Source organism: Cydia fagiglandana, chromosome 4 (assembly GCF_963556715.1).
Source record: "Cydia fagiglandana chromosome 4, ilCydFagi1.1, whole genome shotgun sequence".
Lineage (NCBI taxonomy): Eukaryota > Metazoa > Arthropoda > Insecta > Lepidoptera > Tortricidae > Cydia > Cydia fagiglandana.
This window is the reverse complement of record NC_085935.1, coordinates 2,157,126-2,173,586: the sequence shown is the minus strand read 5'-3', so window position 1 is coordinate 2,173,586 and position 16,461 is coordinate 2,157,126. Positions and strand designations below refer to the sequence as shown.

The following is a 16,461-nucleotide window of genomic DNA, read 5'->3' as shown; positions in this document are numbered from 1 at the left end:
ATCATTATAGATAAATACTATTATTTATTCTGTGGTAAAGTGTGGTATAGATAAATTGGACTTGATTGGACTTAACAATATAAAATGCTCGTATACAAGTTATTGTCATCTTAATAAAAATTGCTGGGACAAAGTGACAAGAGGTGAAAGTTTATAGAATCAGAGCTGGCATATTATCTTATGGGCCAGAAACAACTGATACTTACTATAAAACTAAATCTAATTATCAGGTGAGTAGGTGCTATAACTTAAAAAAATGTCTTTGTTTAGATATTTATTGTACAGTTAGCAGCATAAGTTGGTAAGCGGGCCAGGCCAGGTATTCAAAATTACCTTGACACACCCTTATTCTCTTATTAAAAGTCGCGTCAAGATCATTTTTTGAACACCTGGCCCGCTTACCAACTTCTGCTGCTGACTGTACTTATTAATTAACAGTGTACAAATATAACTCATGTAAATCTTCCACATCAAACAAGATCTCGTTTTCTAATTGAAGTGGTTTACTAACACTCAGCCAATCCGCAAACTCGTCAAACATATCCAGAGGCTGCAATGTATCGGCAATACTCCTGTCCAGGACAACAAAGCTACCCTTTCTTAAATGCTCTTTGAAAAAATACCACAACCTTTTGTGCTCCTCTGTACTCACGAAAAAGTCCAAACAATTAATGATACAAACATCAGATTTCTTTACTATATCACCCTTGTTTAGTACATCGGAATTTACTACTTGTATTCTGGTTTTGTCCATTTTATATTGAGCTATCACCTTCTCTTGTATCTCACAACACTCTTTGTTAAGTTCGATACCAATAATCTTTGAAGCGTTTGTATAATAATATGCCTGGAAAAGGAAAAAGAAATTAGCTACACTAGAATAATTTTCAGAATACAAACATGTTTTGTAACATAAAAAATTTGCCTAGGAAACTAAATTACAGTAGTTAACAGTTAAACATTCCTTTTCACAAACAAATGAAAAAACATATTATGACTTACACCAAACAAAACGCCGCCAAACCTGGAGCCCACATCCAAAATTAGTTTACACTCCAAATCCTTTGGCAGCAGAACTTTGAATATGTACTGGAGCTGTACTCTGGACTTGGAATGTGAAATGTATGTCAGCTCCTGAAAATGACTTTACTTTAAAAAAGTTTACTTGATCTTTTGACTGCGAGTTCTTTTCCACAAATTTTTGTTTACACATTTTTGACCTTGTCCTTTAGCTTAAGCACCTCTTGCACTATCCCACTAGCCTGGGGTTAACCTGATAAACCGTAAACCCAGTGCCAAATTCTACTGGTTACCATGGTAACCCCAGGTTTAACTAGTTAACCTCAGGTTAGTGGGATGGTGAGAGTGGTGCTTAATGATATCTCTGGCTGGTACCATACAATCAGTAATATAATCTTATGGTCCAAAAAAATTTATGCAGTTGAAACAATTGTGGTATTGACATGTTTTCTTTGAACTGACGGGTTTAAAAAGGGATGCCATATTCAAAGATTTGATAACAAAAACTGGTTGTAAGGTCATAAAAAGTTAAACTGAAATCACATTTAGCACATAACCAAAGAAGCTTACTTTAATATTCTGTGAATTGCAATCAAGACAATAATGTCTAGACAGCCTCCCGTCTTTCACGAGCTCCTGAACCTGCTCCTCGTCATACAGGAACTCGTCCATGTGCCGAGTGTTCACTCTGTTGCAGTCCGCTGCATCCCCCACTGCGGGGAACTCTATCTTTTCAGTTGCCATCTCTGCCTCAAACGGAACCATCCCTTTGATCGCGTCTGCTATTTTGTTTAGTACTTCCTCTGATTGTTTTATTGATTTCTTGTTTTCTAAATCTGAAAAAATTAAAAATTAAAAGGAAATTAAAGTTACATATACTCTGTCAAGCAATTTTCGTCAGTAGAAAAAAAGCGGCAAATTTAAAAAATGTAGGCGCGGAGGGTTATCGTCCCATAGAAACTTTGAATTTCGCATCTTTTTCTACTGACAAACTTGTTTGACCAACTATATTTTTTTCCATTATATTCACTTGTTCAGAGAACTAGTTGATTATGGTTAGGTCTGCCTTACAAAGTAGGGAAGAAATGACTTTGGATTTAACGAAATATTTAAGTTAGTTTGAGGAACACTAAGTGATAACAATAGGTACCTTTTTTAAACTGTTTACTACCGATCCACTGTTCCATAGCTTTTAGTTCATCGTCGTCAAGGTCAGCGAACACGTCCAGAAGACGGCTTTTAGCATTACTTACATCCTCACTCTCTTCCACAAACATAGTGCTAATAAAATAAATTATACAATAACGGAATGTTACAAGGCAAACTAACCTAACTTTCAACTTATTATTCTCATTTCTAACCTAACTTTCAAACGTCAAAATTTGACAGTTGTAATTCGTTCGGAAATCAAGTAAAAATGCGGTTAAGGACAAGAATACTACTTTCTTAATATAGGTAGCGTGTATGAATAGTAGGGGACAGCACAGCAGCCCCCTTTTTGTTGGCGCGAAGTGTAAATGTTAAGTTTAAGCTTGTAATGTAGCCCACAAGATGGCAGACTGCCTTCAGTGCCAAGGTTAACATCTTGTTTACAATAAAAAACGTAGCTATTGTAGTTATAGGTAGGCCATAAGTCGACTTGTAGATTACCTAGGTAGTCGATATCGATAGCCTTAGACTGCATATTACACAGCATTGATCTTGTTTACAATCCAGATACAAAAATTACAGTTCTATTTCCCCATTCGCCGGTCTCTCAATTTAGCACAAAATCAGGACCCTGGTGTAAATCGGCCAATCGGATTAAGTAGACATAATTTTAGTATGTAAGCTATAAACAGACAAAGCGGAGCTTAATGAACGAATCCCTCGTTTCAGGAGCGGCGCGCGGAGCTCGTGCGGCAGAACAAGAGCGCGCGCGCCGACGCCGAGCCCGCGCCCTCCTGCGGCTAGGCTCACACACACACACACACGAGGGACCCGCCGGGGGACACCGACCAGCGCAACCACCACGCCCGGATATTCCACATTCAACCTTGTTTCTATTCATATACGGTCCATATTGAAACGTGATGTGCGACGAATCACGTTTAAAACAGAAAAAAGTCCACTAATAAACACCTGGCCTGTTGAACATCAAATAAGTTGTATGTACATATTTAATGAAGGCCTATGACTTATTTTCTTTTCTAAACGTGTATTCGCAGTAATTTATAATATTAAAAAAACTTAAAATATAAAAATGGGACTCTATTACAAATATCGCAAAGTAATACCAAACTCTGGTCCATAGAATATTATTTAAGGATTTCAGAGGCTTTGTAATGGTAAAACGTAGCAATGCATATTTAATTGCTCACGTAATTTTAATATGCATTGCCACAAATACCGATGAGGGAAACTAACTTAATATTGAATGGACCATAGTTACATTGAATTAACTTAAAATATTTGTAGTTGATTTGTATTGATTGTATTAGAGGTGAAGTCTAAGAAAATCGTGCCACGTAGTTTGACAAACGAAACAGGTGGCGTTGTACTGCGCCGTATATTTTGTGGTCACTGAATCGTCAATCGTAACTTTTTGTCAACCGGAGTAACCACTGAGCTGTACAGCGCCATCTATCTCTTGTAACTGTCAAATTCGAAACACGGAATAGTCTGAAACTCATCTAATGCAATTAATAAAGGTAATACGGCAGTGTTTGCTTCGCGCTCGACTTGGCGGGGGCACTGCCGTGCCCCCCGATAAATAGACCTGTGGAAATATAATGCGTCGAGTCAATGGTGTTAGAACTGCGGTGCGTCCCGCTTACACTCGTGGTCACGCTTCGATGAAACAATTTTAATTTCAAACTTTTTAATTTCATCATGGCAACATTGCTGAGGCCTCATATCGTGATCTCATTTGGAACTCCTACCCGGTTTTATACGTGAACCTTAACTCCATCCCGTAAGGGCTAAAATCGAAATCATGCTACATTTTAAACAATTCATTCAAGTTTTAAACGGTTTTGAGCGGGCGTTCGGGATTCAAACATCCCTATAGTTTATAGACTTATATCATTATTTTAAATGTTTATCATACGCGGCAGTATTTTTAGGAAAGTATAATAAAGGTAATGTCATTTAAGTTGTCACATTCGTATCGATAATTCGCCATTGCTACCGTCTGTGTGTATTATCGGACCGAAAATGTTTGTATGGATCAACGATCTAATTAATGAAATATGTCACTGGTCACATTTTAACGTTTTTTAGTCCTGTTTCTCCTTTGGAGTTATGAAATTACTTAAATTTGATACCAGTGGCATATTTGCTACATGTTAGTAATATCTAAACAACGTTGTTTAAAATATATGACAATACTTTGAACATTGGAGTTTGTCACGTGTGAGGAGCGTCTTTTCAAAAGGTTTATTTTTGTATGGTGTCCATAGGGAAATAATTCCTTTCGAAAAGACTCTCCTCATGATGTTAGGATATTATTCACATTGGACATTGCAACCAAATGTTATTAGCTCCATAAAACTTATCTGTCATCACTTCCCAAAAGTAACAACCCTAGTAACCTATATAAAAATACGGATAACTCACATAACAGCACTTTTGAAATGAATTATTTGGTCTGCAATGTTTAGAAAAATAAGATTGTTGGTCGTGGGTGTGCGCTGGTTGTGTCGGCCCTAAGACATGTTCGGATATATCCAGACATGTTCGGATATGCTTGAGCGTGCTCTGTCTTTGATATCAGAATATTATAGCCTTGTAAACCCCGCTAGTACTAAATAAATGTCTAATAGGAAAGTATTGATTGAATTTCTTTTGCTTGCATCAAAAGAAATGTTTCAACTTTGTTTGATTAATGAAAGGTTCCAATTCTATTGGCTGTGTTTGCCACAGTGCTAAGTTAATTAATGGTTGACATTTTTAAAATAATTTTTGGCCCACGAAAGTCTCAATTTTTCTGACCAATCACCGGCCTTATCACGACTGTGTCAGTGTCAGTCTGTGTGTGACAGTGTCAACTGTCAAACTGACATTTTCCCTAACGTCTGTGTAACTTTACACAGTATTCGCAGTAAACTGGTGGTACTTAGCCGTGCTGTTATTTTGAAAAAAATGGTGCAAAAGCTTGATTGGGCATGACCAATATATAAAATGACAGCACCAGTAGACCTAGCACGGGAGGGGCGCGACTTTTTCTGTTAACTAAACAGGGACGGTAAGTCTATTTCGCGTGCGAGATACTGTCGTATGCTATCCCGGCTGGGATACAAAAACAAAACAAAAACAGCTTAATATCCTGATATCTATGGGCAGGCCTCACCAGCGTCGGACAGAGCTCACTCGATCTCAAGGAAACAATAAAAATAGAAGTGCCTCACTATATCATAATCGGCTCTCATATATCAATAGAGTGTAAAAACTGCCTTTCATAGCGTTTTATATTTTTTTAAAGGTAGTGGGGCTGAGTCGGGCACGGCTTCTGTGATGTTTTGCTCTAGTGATATGTGTATCGACTTCGGTTAGGCACAAATTATATCGATACATTTAAGCGCAGGGAAATAAACTTATAGACATGCGGAGTCTGAATTAGAATATCTTTTTAATACTTTGAGGTTTGCTTTATGATAAACGGTTAACCTAGCCCATGGCAGCTTGCAAAACTGGTGTCACACGCGCGTTGTCAACCCTTAGTGGTCCTGAAAAACAGCAGCCCAATTCGTGACGAATTCTTAATAAAATCCGCATGTATATTCGTTTATTAATCTGTTTTAAGTTACGGAGAGGATCCTGTTCAGATGTAGTACATTATTATTTTCCATTGTATTTTCACGGAAACTTACGTACGTGTCTTGCTATTTCAGTCAGTCTCGGTACAAAAAGTACTGAGGTTGGCTGAAGTAGCATGACAAATACGAAAGTTTCCGTGAAAATACGATGGAAAACAACTATGCACTACATCTGTATTTTATAGTATGTTTTCGCGGTTAATTTAGGGTCAGTGGGAGGATAATAATTGTATATAAGTTAGAGTCGGTATCGCTTGCCGCGGAGGCTTCGCTCGGTGTCCTGATAAGGACTAGTGTAAACAGGGACCGATTACAGGGAGAGATACTCACTCTATGAAAATTTATTCTGTAGATAAAGTTAGGACGCCAAGCATGAGGAACTACGTACATTGACCCGCCATTTGCTATCTCTATCACACGCGCATAATTATATTGCTGTCCCGCTCGCGCACTGGCATTGACCGCCAGCATCACGGGCGGGATTATAGCAATATAATTACTCGCGATAGAGATAAAAAATAGCGGGTCAATGTACGTAGTTCCTCATGCTTAGCGTCCTTACTTATCGATGTGGTCCCAAGGGTCAAAAAGTAAAGTACTAGTTAATGTTATTTCAGAGAATGAATTAGCATTCTATATTATTGATCGGTCTCTGGTGTAAGTACTAGCTTGTGTAACCTTCTGACCAATCGCCTTGGGTATTGTGACGCCTTTTTCTCACGATCGGGAATCATGTATGCGAGATGCTTGTCGGCCTAGCGCCGCGCCGCGCGTTCGGTTATTTTATATTTTAATTCTTGATGTGCTTCAGTTCGTGGGCAGTTGAAGTACTTTTTGTAGGTTCATTGTCGTATTGAATAAAGTCATAAATATTAATTAATTTGTGTTTTATTGTATCTTTATAAGTACCTTGTTTAATAATCAGAAAAAAAAATTTTTTTACTTTTTTACCGCTACAGTCGGCTGTAGCGGTCATAGGAAAGTCTTGCCGCCGACGCCAACTACGGCTACTGCCGTCACCTTCGCCAATGAAATGGGGACTTACTCGGGACTCCATAAAGTTCAATTCCGCTTAAAAAATCGCGATCGCCTGGCGTCCGGGCCACGGCATATTCCTTCGCTGTCTGGCGTTCAAAAGGTCCAGTTGTTACCTTTGGTAACCAGTTGGTAGTAACAGGTGGGAATAACCCTAGGGTTACAAGTGTTACCAGTTTTATCTTATCTTGATATTACTGTTCCTTATACTAAGCTGATTTAAAGCCACGAGATTAACTCTTGGCTACGCCCTAAAAAGGAAGGAGAAAGCCTGAAAGTTTAATTATACACGAACTCATGAAACTAACAAGTATGTGTCTCTTTGTATTGCCCTCGCCTCCCATCCTCTTCGCCTTGCTCCAATCACGGTGGCGGTCTCTCGCCAACATCGACAATCGTTATCTGTCTCTATCACTCGAAAGCTTATTTTGTGAAAAGATTGGTGTCGCGGCCGAAAAGGCCAGATCACTACCAAAGACGAAAAGGAAGGGAAAGTTACAAGGCTATAACCGCGAAAATCGAAGTTCGCAAATTGCGGGCATTTTTCTCTGTCACTCTAATTTCGTCTTCATTCGAGTAAAAGAGAAAGATCCCCGCAATTTGCGAATTTCGGTTTTCGCGATAGCCCCTCAGAAATGACAAAGAAGTCCCTGACACGTTCTTATTATCTTAACAATAAAGTCGCGTCACGATCATTTTGAACATCTGTCCCGCTTAGCAACTTCTGCTGCTGACTGTACGTCAGTGTGAGTTAAATGCACCGTGTACCGTGTGCAAGTATAGAACCAGACAGTGCAAACAAAGCATATGACTTTTTTTTACAAGGACTGATCGTAGTGTTGCTCGGAGTAATTAACAATGGAGCCGCCATTAACAGGCCTTCCCATAGATATAAGAATATATACAGATGCCTTCCAAGCGAGCTGTCAGTGGGACCACTTTTTGTTTAGTGTACGATTAACAAAGCGACCCACTTTGCTGTAGCCATGTCGATAAAGTCATATCGATAAACTACCGACATTTCTTGCAATTTTAATTTTACTTCAAAGGTTTAACTATACCTAAAATGAACAAAAACGCTTTTTTTCTTTATTGTGGTTATCAGATCACAATTTTGTAGTCACGCCCCAGGAGAGAACCAAGGGAAAGTTCAGATATTTAATTAAAATACATAAATACCTATTAAAATAGGTGGTCCTCAATAATTGAATTATTTTATTACATTATAATATATTCATTATCCATTAGCATTTCAATTATGTTTATGTTTAACGAAGATATTGAAGCTTCAATTAATCGCTATTTCGTTCCGCTGTGTAGCGTTTATCGATATATAACATGATTAAAATCGACTTTTCACATCCCTAAAAGAGCACACATATACGTTTTTACGCACACATGCACAACCCGGGTCGCCTAAAAAGGGGCCACTTGGATTTGAAGTCCATCTTGTCAACAGTATAGTTGTCCTTTTTTGACAAATGGCATTTTAAAAAAGCGAGGAGAGAGAAATGATACTAGTTGCTGCGCCGTCAAATAGAACAATAAAGGTAGGGGCCTTGGGCCTTCCCCTCTGTCGAAAATAGGCGGCCAATGGTCAACCTCATGTCAACCATATGTATGGACTGACGTTTATCTGACATGACGTACCTATACATTTGATGTGCCCCTCCCCCGCAAAAAACGGCAGACTATTTTGTACCGAAAATTTTAGACATGGCGTCTCCGTTGGTTATATCCTCCAAGTAGTGTTGATTCCCATTGATACCGATTTCTTGATAAAACAACGTCCACTGAACGCGACTGTCGACTGGCAACATCATGTGAAATGTCATTTAGAGAGCTAACCTAAACAATTTGAATTGACTTGACCAAAACATGCTTATTTTTTGTTAAACTTGTTGATGTTGAGTTAAATCAAAGTAAAGTTAAGGTTTTATAGTGACCAAAGTAAGTATAGGCTTGATATTACAGTAAAACAATGGCTAAAGTTCGTAGATTATTACCTAGTTGTAAAAAAAACAATGTTATCTAAATTGTAGATGTTAGAACCAGAAGTAAACAATGAACGAACGGTACTGGATTACCTGAACGAGGACTGCTGGCGGGCCGTGCTGCAGTACGTACCCGCGCAGGACCTCATACGGACAGAGCGCGCCAGCCGCCGGTGGCAGGGTATGGTGCTGACGTACTTGCAAGGTAAGTAGTACCTAGTTGATTTAGGCGTAGTTCTTTTTAAAGTCTGTTATAATACCGATCTGATAGTTTTTTCCAAGCTGCTGAGGTTTTTTTAAAATGATATTCTCCATGGTATCTTGTAATTAACAGATCTGAGTTGAAAATCTTATATTAGTTATCAAAAATTTACTGATGTCAGTAGTGATCCAAAGAGCTCTTTTTTTAGGGCTCGCCACATCTCTTGACACCTAAAAGGCTAAACCCCTATTTTAATGATGAAATAAAAAAGGCTATATTAGCCTTTTAGGTGTCAAGAGATGAGGCGAGCCCTAAAAAGGGCTCACAGGGCTCAAGTCTTTTGCATCACTAGATGTCAGTTTAGGGTCTGCTATGCTATCCACCTACTTTTTCCCTTACTTCTGGTTGTTTTAAACTCAACTAATGGTTCTTGCAGCAAGGCATTTTCTGCCTTCAAAGATTTTCTTGGTGGGGCTCTCATACAATAAATGTGATTTTTTGTCACTCTTGGCTGGTTTCTTTTTATATTTTTAAGGGTCTAACAATTTCTCCAGGAACCTCTACCATTAATTGTATAATATTTATACATATGGTTTAAGATGCTTCTTTTTCCTTGTTGTTACCTCATGGCTGAGGGACAGTGAGGGACATGACAATTGTGGGCACTCTCCACCAGTGATCTCCAAGCCGCTCTGCCCTGGGCCTAGAGGATGCTGGCATTATTCTAGCCGCCCAATGCAGGCAACATGTTTAAGATGCTGCAATGTCAAATGTACAATGTTTTCTTTTACAGGAGTCCGAATTACCATTGAGAGAGAAGAAATCCAACAAAACTACAGTACCTGTGGTTTAAAGCCATCTAAATATAAGTCGTTTATAAATTGGACCAACAAACTGGGGGCATCAGTTGTGTCCGCATACTGCCACAATTTGGAAAATCTAGCAATAATCAATGAAAACTGCCCCAACTTAGAAGCCCTTCAGGTATTGTTGACAAGTATTTTTTTTTGCAAATAAAATTTGGTGAATAAATACTAAATAGTGTTTCCTACTCTGTACAATATAAGTGCTATTTCACTGTCAATTTAAATTTCAATGCAATTTTAGTATACTAAAAAAATCTTTTCATTTACAAAAACATAATTTTATATGCTGCTGTTACACAACGGAAAATTACATATGTTACGTAAAAAATATATTTATTCCGCCCGGTACCAGGAGTGAGCTATGGTCCCTCAAAAGTACCATAATATTGGGAAAATTTCCTTTTATTTAACAGATCAAATTCCTGGTATTGAAAAGCTTTTAATTATCAATTTCCACCAATAACAGCATAGACAAGACCTGCTGCATACTCAAGAAATTAAAATAACTGCATGTGTATGATAGTTCTTTCACACTTTCTTCTAGACTAGATTGTTGTGTATAGTTAATTAAATGATTACAGTTATCCCGTATTGTAATTGGGCCCGGACAACTGCTCCGACACAATTTAAATGACAACTTCACATTCCTGCGCGGGGTTTCTTTCCAAGAGTGCTCTGTAAGTATACTGAAGTGAGTGGGTTACATATTAGACATTTCTTTTTTGCCAAAATATTAGTTTGAAATATTAGAATAAGCAAGTATTTAGGCTGATGATTATTTTTTTAGTATTACTAACAAAATATCAATCTAAATCTGAAATAAAGATTTTCATCACCACTACACAACTCAAAGAAACATACTTTTTTTTTCAGATACAAGACAGCTATGTAACCAAATTCATAGCTGATAGAGCCTTAGAAAAACTAGAAATCCGCAACTGCCCTTCTTTACATGGTCTTTGTTTCGATAGTTTGAACTTATCAAACTTAAAATCGCTCACCATTGAATGTAATAGCGAGTCATTTGAGGACGACAAAATAATTTCAATCATTGACCGAAGGATAGACGGAGAAATGCAGTCTGTGTTGAATAAAATGCCCAAATTGGAATGCCTAGAGCTGCACGGTGGGTATGTGCATGGGGATGTGTCTGAGCACTTGAGTCGGCTGCCCCGGTTGAGGCACCTCAGTGTGACGTATCAACTGGAGTATCGGCATGTGGACGTCATTACGCGCTGTTGTCAGGAACTGCAGAGCTTGGAGCTGTTAGACTGTCAATGTGAGTATTTTTTAACCAACTCCATTATAAATACTATGTACAGATGTCAATCACAATGAATAAATGAACGATGATCAATTCTGGTCAGCGTGGGACTCGAACCCACATCTTTGATTGATTTTTTCTTGTGATTGATATCTCTGCATACAATTTATAGATTGTAATTTGGTACGGGCAGCCAAGAAAGTGGTTTACCACTTTTCGACTCTATCATGATGATAGAGTCTCTAGATCTCTAGATGATAGAGTCGAAAAGTGGTCGACCAGTTTCTTGGCTGACTGTACGTCCCACAGCAAAAAAATCTAAATTAAACTTTCGTGAGGCATATTTTAAAATATTTAAAGAAAAACGGTTGAACGGAAAAACTCACGTAAATCATCTAAAAAAGAAACAATACATATTTCTAAAAAGTCTTAATTGATTTTGGCACTTTTTGAGTATTTCCGCTGCCAGTTCATTTTATGGATCATATTCATTGCCAATGACCTTATAAAATGAGTGGCAGATAGCTTTTTAAGTGGCCGCGACCACAGAAAATATACACAATACGACAAATTGGTCACCGCAATTTGTCGTATTGTGTATATTTTCTGTGCCTACTAACTTAGTTATTAAGTCAAAATTGTTACTATAACATCATGGATCATTGTGATGCAATAAATGATTTTATTTTTTATTTAAAGTAATAGAGGTGTGTGTGATTAGTGCACTAATGTCCTGGAGTGTGCAGACCTGATGGGCGTGGACGTGATCTGGCGGCACGCGGGCGCGCGGCTCACGGCGCTGCGGCTCGACCAGTTCTACATCGCGCGCGACGACGACGTCGTCGAGCTGGTGCGAGGCTGCCCCCAGCTCCAGGTACGTGCAAAGGGAATATAATCACTACGTTTTAAGAGACGGGACTTCCATACTAGCGATTTGATCAGTCCGTGTATATGTTTGGTCCTCCAAGCATTAGCAACATGTACGACAAAGAACTACCAAAGAACAATAGTACCAACATAACAGATTAAAATAGTATAGCATGCTACACGCTTGCGTATTTTAAGATTTGCTTGTGCTTCAAGGAAAATTCAATAACAGTGTTTAAGTGCTCTTACTCGCCTAGCTCTGTGACTCTGTCTAAGCTTACTTTGCACCTACTTGGCAACCTACCGAGTCAAACAAAATCCTACGTAAATATGACTTAGGGTACGACCTGCAATACATCGAGTGTGTAATGGAATCTATAGCTCTGTGGCACAGTGTAAAAAGTAACAGTGGACCGACGCCTTTGATGTTTGCGTATATATGTCGACATCGCACAAGAACACAGTAGGGTTGTCACAGACTTACACTCCAACACAAACATTTCAAATAAGCCCTGTAAGTAGTACCGAGCTACAAACAATGGTGACGTATGCAGCTCGGGTGCGCGCGGCGCACCCCTCGACCCCGCACGATTGCCCTGTCTAGACGGCTTCGTCGAATGGCTGTATCGTTTTATAGATTGTGGCTGTGGCCATTCGTATATTTTAGCGTTTCAAAGCCACTTGAGCGTGTACTCGGTTTGCGCTTATAGCGGCGCCGCCAAGGCTTAGTAGAAGTAAGTTTAACTAATTTAATATTGTGGTAACTGTGCAGTCGCTGACCATCGGCGGCGCGGAGCGGCTGACGTGCGCGCTGCCGGCGCGCGCGGCGGCGGCGCGGCGCGCGGCCAGCCCGCGCCGGCCGCTGCGGCTCGACCTCAGCTACACCAACCTCTCCGACGAGTATTATCTCAGACTAGTAAGTGCCGTTCAGTGTTCTAACAACATATAGTCCTCCTCATCGATGACGGCGACCTCAAAAAAAAAATTAGGGATTATGCCTGTTATGGGCCCGAATGTGGCTGGCCAGGCCGAACTTGGTCTTAAAGACTCTTCTGCAGGTGTTACTATGGGGTTGGCCGCTTCGAAGCCTGTGAAAATGTTTTATTTCCTTTTCACTAAATATATAAACATTTTACTTCGGCTGTGGCTTTTCTAGTGCCCTAACCTTGATCTCTAAGACGTTTTTGATCTTAGATTAAATAGATGGTTTTGTCGTTAACAACTTTTTTTTTCAATATAATTGTTACTCAAAACGTTAGGGATAATCTCTTAAGAAAAGTTAGATTGTGGCCTAGCAGCACAGGACCTGGTAGCCCATTTAAAAAATCCAGCCTGTATGTACAGATGTAGTGCTAAATCCTTTACCATCATATTTTATCGGAAACGTTCGTATTTGTCATGCTAATTCACCTCGATACTTATTGTACTTAGATTGACTGAAAGTCGAAAGACTCACGGAGACTACGTGAAAATAAGATGGTAAATGCACGTAATGCACTACCTCAGGGCTATAACCGCGAAAATCAAAGTTCACAAATTGCGGGGATTTTTCTCTGTCACTCTAATTACGCCTTCGTTGGAGTAAAAGAGAAAGATCCCCGCAATTTGCATATTTCGGTTTTCGCGGTAGCCGCTCTGTATGTGCTTGTTTGAGAAAAATAACATGACGCTTTTATTTTTTTAACAGCAAGACCGAGGGCTTGAGCGCAACGGGCAATACGAAGAAATGAAAACAAACTATGAAGACTTGATAGTAGTCCTCGAGAATACGATGGACGAGTATGACGACGAAGAGCAGTCCGACGAAGAATTCCAGGACAATGACTTCGATTACTACGACTACTCGTACGATGACTACGACGAGGTCGAGGAGGAGGAGAGTGATCAGGAGGGGGGCGATCAGGAGGAGGAATAGGATTGATAATAAAGACTGATAAGTACTTAATAATGTTTTGTAAGTAAAATGTGACTATAAGTCATTTTCATTTTTTTACTAGATTGATTGCTGTAGTTATTGGCAGTGGCCAAGGAGTGCCTTAACACATTTATTGCCACTAAGGGTGGAATCACATCTGTCAGCATCGAGCCGCATTTTATATATGAGAAATTGCTCGTTAGTATGAAGATGCGTACGCATGTTTCCAGCTTTCCGATGCGTACGCAAAATGCGGCTCGATGCTGACAGATGTGATTCCACCCTAAGTGCTACGGGTTACGCTCGTAGCAGGTATGGAGCGCGTAGTCGCTACGAACAGTGTACCCGACAGTCAGGTTCTTGGAGCTGAATGTGTTAATAGACTTCTATTGCCATATTTTTTTTCTGATTTGTTAAGGGTCGGTTGCACCAAACTGTTACGAACGTTAAAGAGTTCGCTAAATTTTTATGTATGGAAAGTTTCATAGTAAAGGCGCGGGGCGCGCCGGCTGACGATGATCAGTCTGTCAAATGTGGTTGGTGCAACTGGCACTAAGAGTGGCCAAAAATTATAGTAGTCACCCTATGTCATTCCATTGTTTTTTTTCGTTGTGAAACATACCTATTGTTAAGTCTATCGTCAATCGTGCCATGACATTAAACTGTTATGATTTATACAATGTAGTTTTATTTTGACAGTAGTAGTAAAACAGATTGTACAAAAATCAAATCAAAACAGGAAAAAATACCATTTGTCATTAGTAAAAAGGCGAACTTATCCCTTTAATTAAGGGATCTCTTCTCTTCTTCAATTGGATAGTTCATAGGGGCTGTCCATAAATTACGTCATCGATTTTTGCCCCGTCCCCCATAAAATCATCCAAAAATTATGCTTCGAATGACCCTGTTTCCTCCTACTTCATGCTACCATCATCATCCAGTCCAGACACCACCCCCCCAGGTTATGCACTACAGTATTTAAAACAAAAATTAGACAGACGAAAGAATAAATGAAAGTTCACAAATTATAAATCAAATATGTTTTATTTTTACAAGTTATAATATAATACTTATGACTAATGACGAGTAACAATACTCACATTTCTGAGTAACAATGAAATGGTGTGTCATTTTCCTTTATCGTAAAAAGGCCCCTTTTTAATAAGGTTTCAATAACTGGCCAGCCTTCAATATCTAACCACCTTAAACTAAAATTAATTCGGTTTACAGGTGAATAGAATTCATTTTTAGTTTAGGGTGGCCAGTTACTGGCGAATTACCCTATGTGGTTCACGGAAAACAGGTATCGCAAATATTACTTTTTTTCCCTCAGAGACTAAATACAGGCAGAGGATAAACAATAACGGGTATTTAAGGCCACTGCACACCGGACGCGTGTGCGTAGGCGTGCACGCGGGCGTTGTATTAAATGGATCATTAAGAGAGACGGCACACCGCTTGCGTGCATAGCTCTAACGACGTGCACGTCTTCGCACACCTACCGGTGTGATCTGACCTTTAACTTGACCCCGTCTAGGAATAACATTTATCTAATAATATCCATAAGAATAACTAGGTCTACTTATATTTTCGTCCAGTCTTTTAAGCATAAATTATATTTACAATTATTTGTAAGCTGGAAGTTTTATAGATAGTATATTTAGATACGCTAACATAAGTATCTTTTAGTCATTAGTATTGTACAAAAAAAAAGGCATATTTTTTTCTAAAAGGCGAATTACATTTTGTGTTTTTCTTTCAATAGGTATGTCATTATAAAAGTAACGCAGCAACATATTCAATGTGTTTATTTAATGTTTTTTTTTTATGTGAGATTAATTCTAAACATAAAGAGACCAGTCTTTGGTCAGTCAGTGGATACAAAAAAATGTGACGTTCCACGGGTAAAGGTACCTTATGGCGGCTGGCACTTGTGCTATTAATAACGACGCTCCAATAGTAATGCGGTGCTGAGTATGCGCCGACCGCCATAAGGTACCTTTTTCCGTGGACGCTCGAAAGACGCTAGATGTGGGGTGGCCCTAAAATAATCTTACTTTAGGTCCAAAGTTAGGACATTTTAATAGTAATTCTGATAGAATTACTGTATGATTCAAATTAGACATATTTTGGAAAATTGAAGTAACAACTAGGAAGAATCACTACTACCAGGCCTACTGATGTGTCGGGACTATTGCGATATTTTTACATGGAGTAATTAAAAAAACTTGTAACAATTGTGTAAGGTTGGTATTGTCCTGTCCAATTTCTTGGTCCAATGTAATTGCGTCTCACTCTATCACTAAGCAAAATGTGAGACGCAATACACATTGGATAAATAAAGAAATTGGACAGGCGGCATACCACCTTAAGATGTGTATGGAATTACACTGTTCCATGTACAAAATGAATAATTATTTCTAGTGAATAATAATAATAATAATAAGGCGTAGGGATGTGACGACCCCATCGCCCGCTGGTTTTACCAGTGCAATCAGTCAA

General features: G+C 39.0%; 3 protein-coding genes across 5 annotated transcripts in view; 2 read left to right on the top strand and 1 right to left on the bottom strand.

Annotated features, from left to right (window-relative positions):
* Positions 1-16,461, top strand: part of LOC134663445 (stathmin-4) — a 134,030-nt gene that overhangs the window by 49,934 nt on the left and 67,635 nt on the right. For all 3 annotated transcript variants that reach the window (XM_063519813.1, XM_063519814.1, XM_063519812.1), the window contains one exon: positions 2,899-2,973. In XM_063519813.1, coding sequence (XP_063375883.1) covers positions 2,899-2,973 — 75 coding nt within the window. The remainder of the gene's footprint in view (positions 1-2,898; positions 2,974-16,461) is intronic.
* On the bottom strand, positions 368-2,566 carry LOC134663450 (uncharacterized). The gene is made up of 4 exons (XM_063519821.1): positions 2,171-2,566; positions 1,591-1,856; positions 1,003-1,134; positions 368-847 (listed from the first exon to the last, which is right to left on the bottom strand). Exons 1-4 carry the CDS (start codon positions 2,295-2,297, stop codon positions 428-430), a joined length of 945 nt encoding a protein of 314 aa, XP_063375891.1. The 5' UTR covers positions 2,298-2,566; the 3' UTR covers positions 368-427.
* On the top strand, positions 8,699-14,004 carry LOC134664108 (uncharacterized). The gene is made up of 8 exons (XM_063520696.1): positions 8,699-8,801; positions 8,894-9,050; positions 9,841-10,031; positions 10,495-10,590; positions 10,787-11,192; positions 11,924-12,051; positions 12,817-12,960; positions 13,732-14,004. Exons 2-8 carry the CDS (start codon positions 8,894-8,896, stop codon positions 13,957-13,959), a joined length of 1,350 nt encoding a protein of 449 aa, XP_063376766.1. The 5' UTR covers positions 8,699-8,801; the 3' UTR covers positions 13,960-14,004.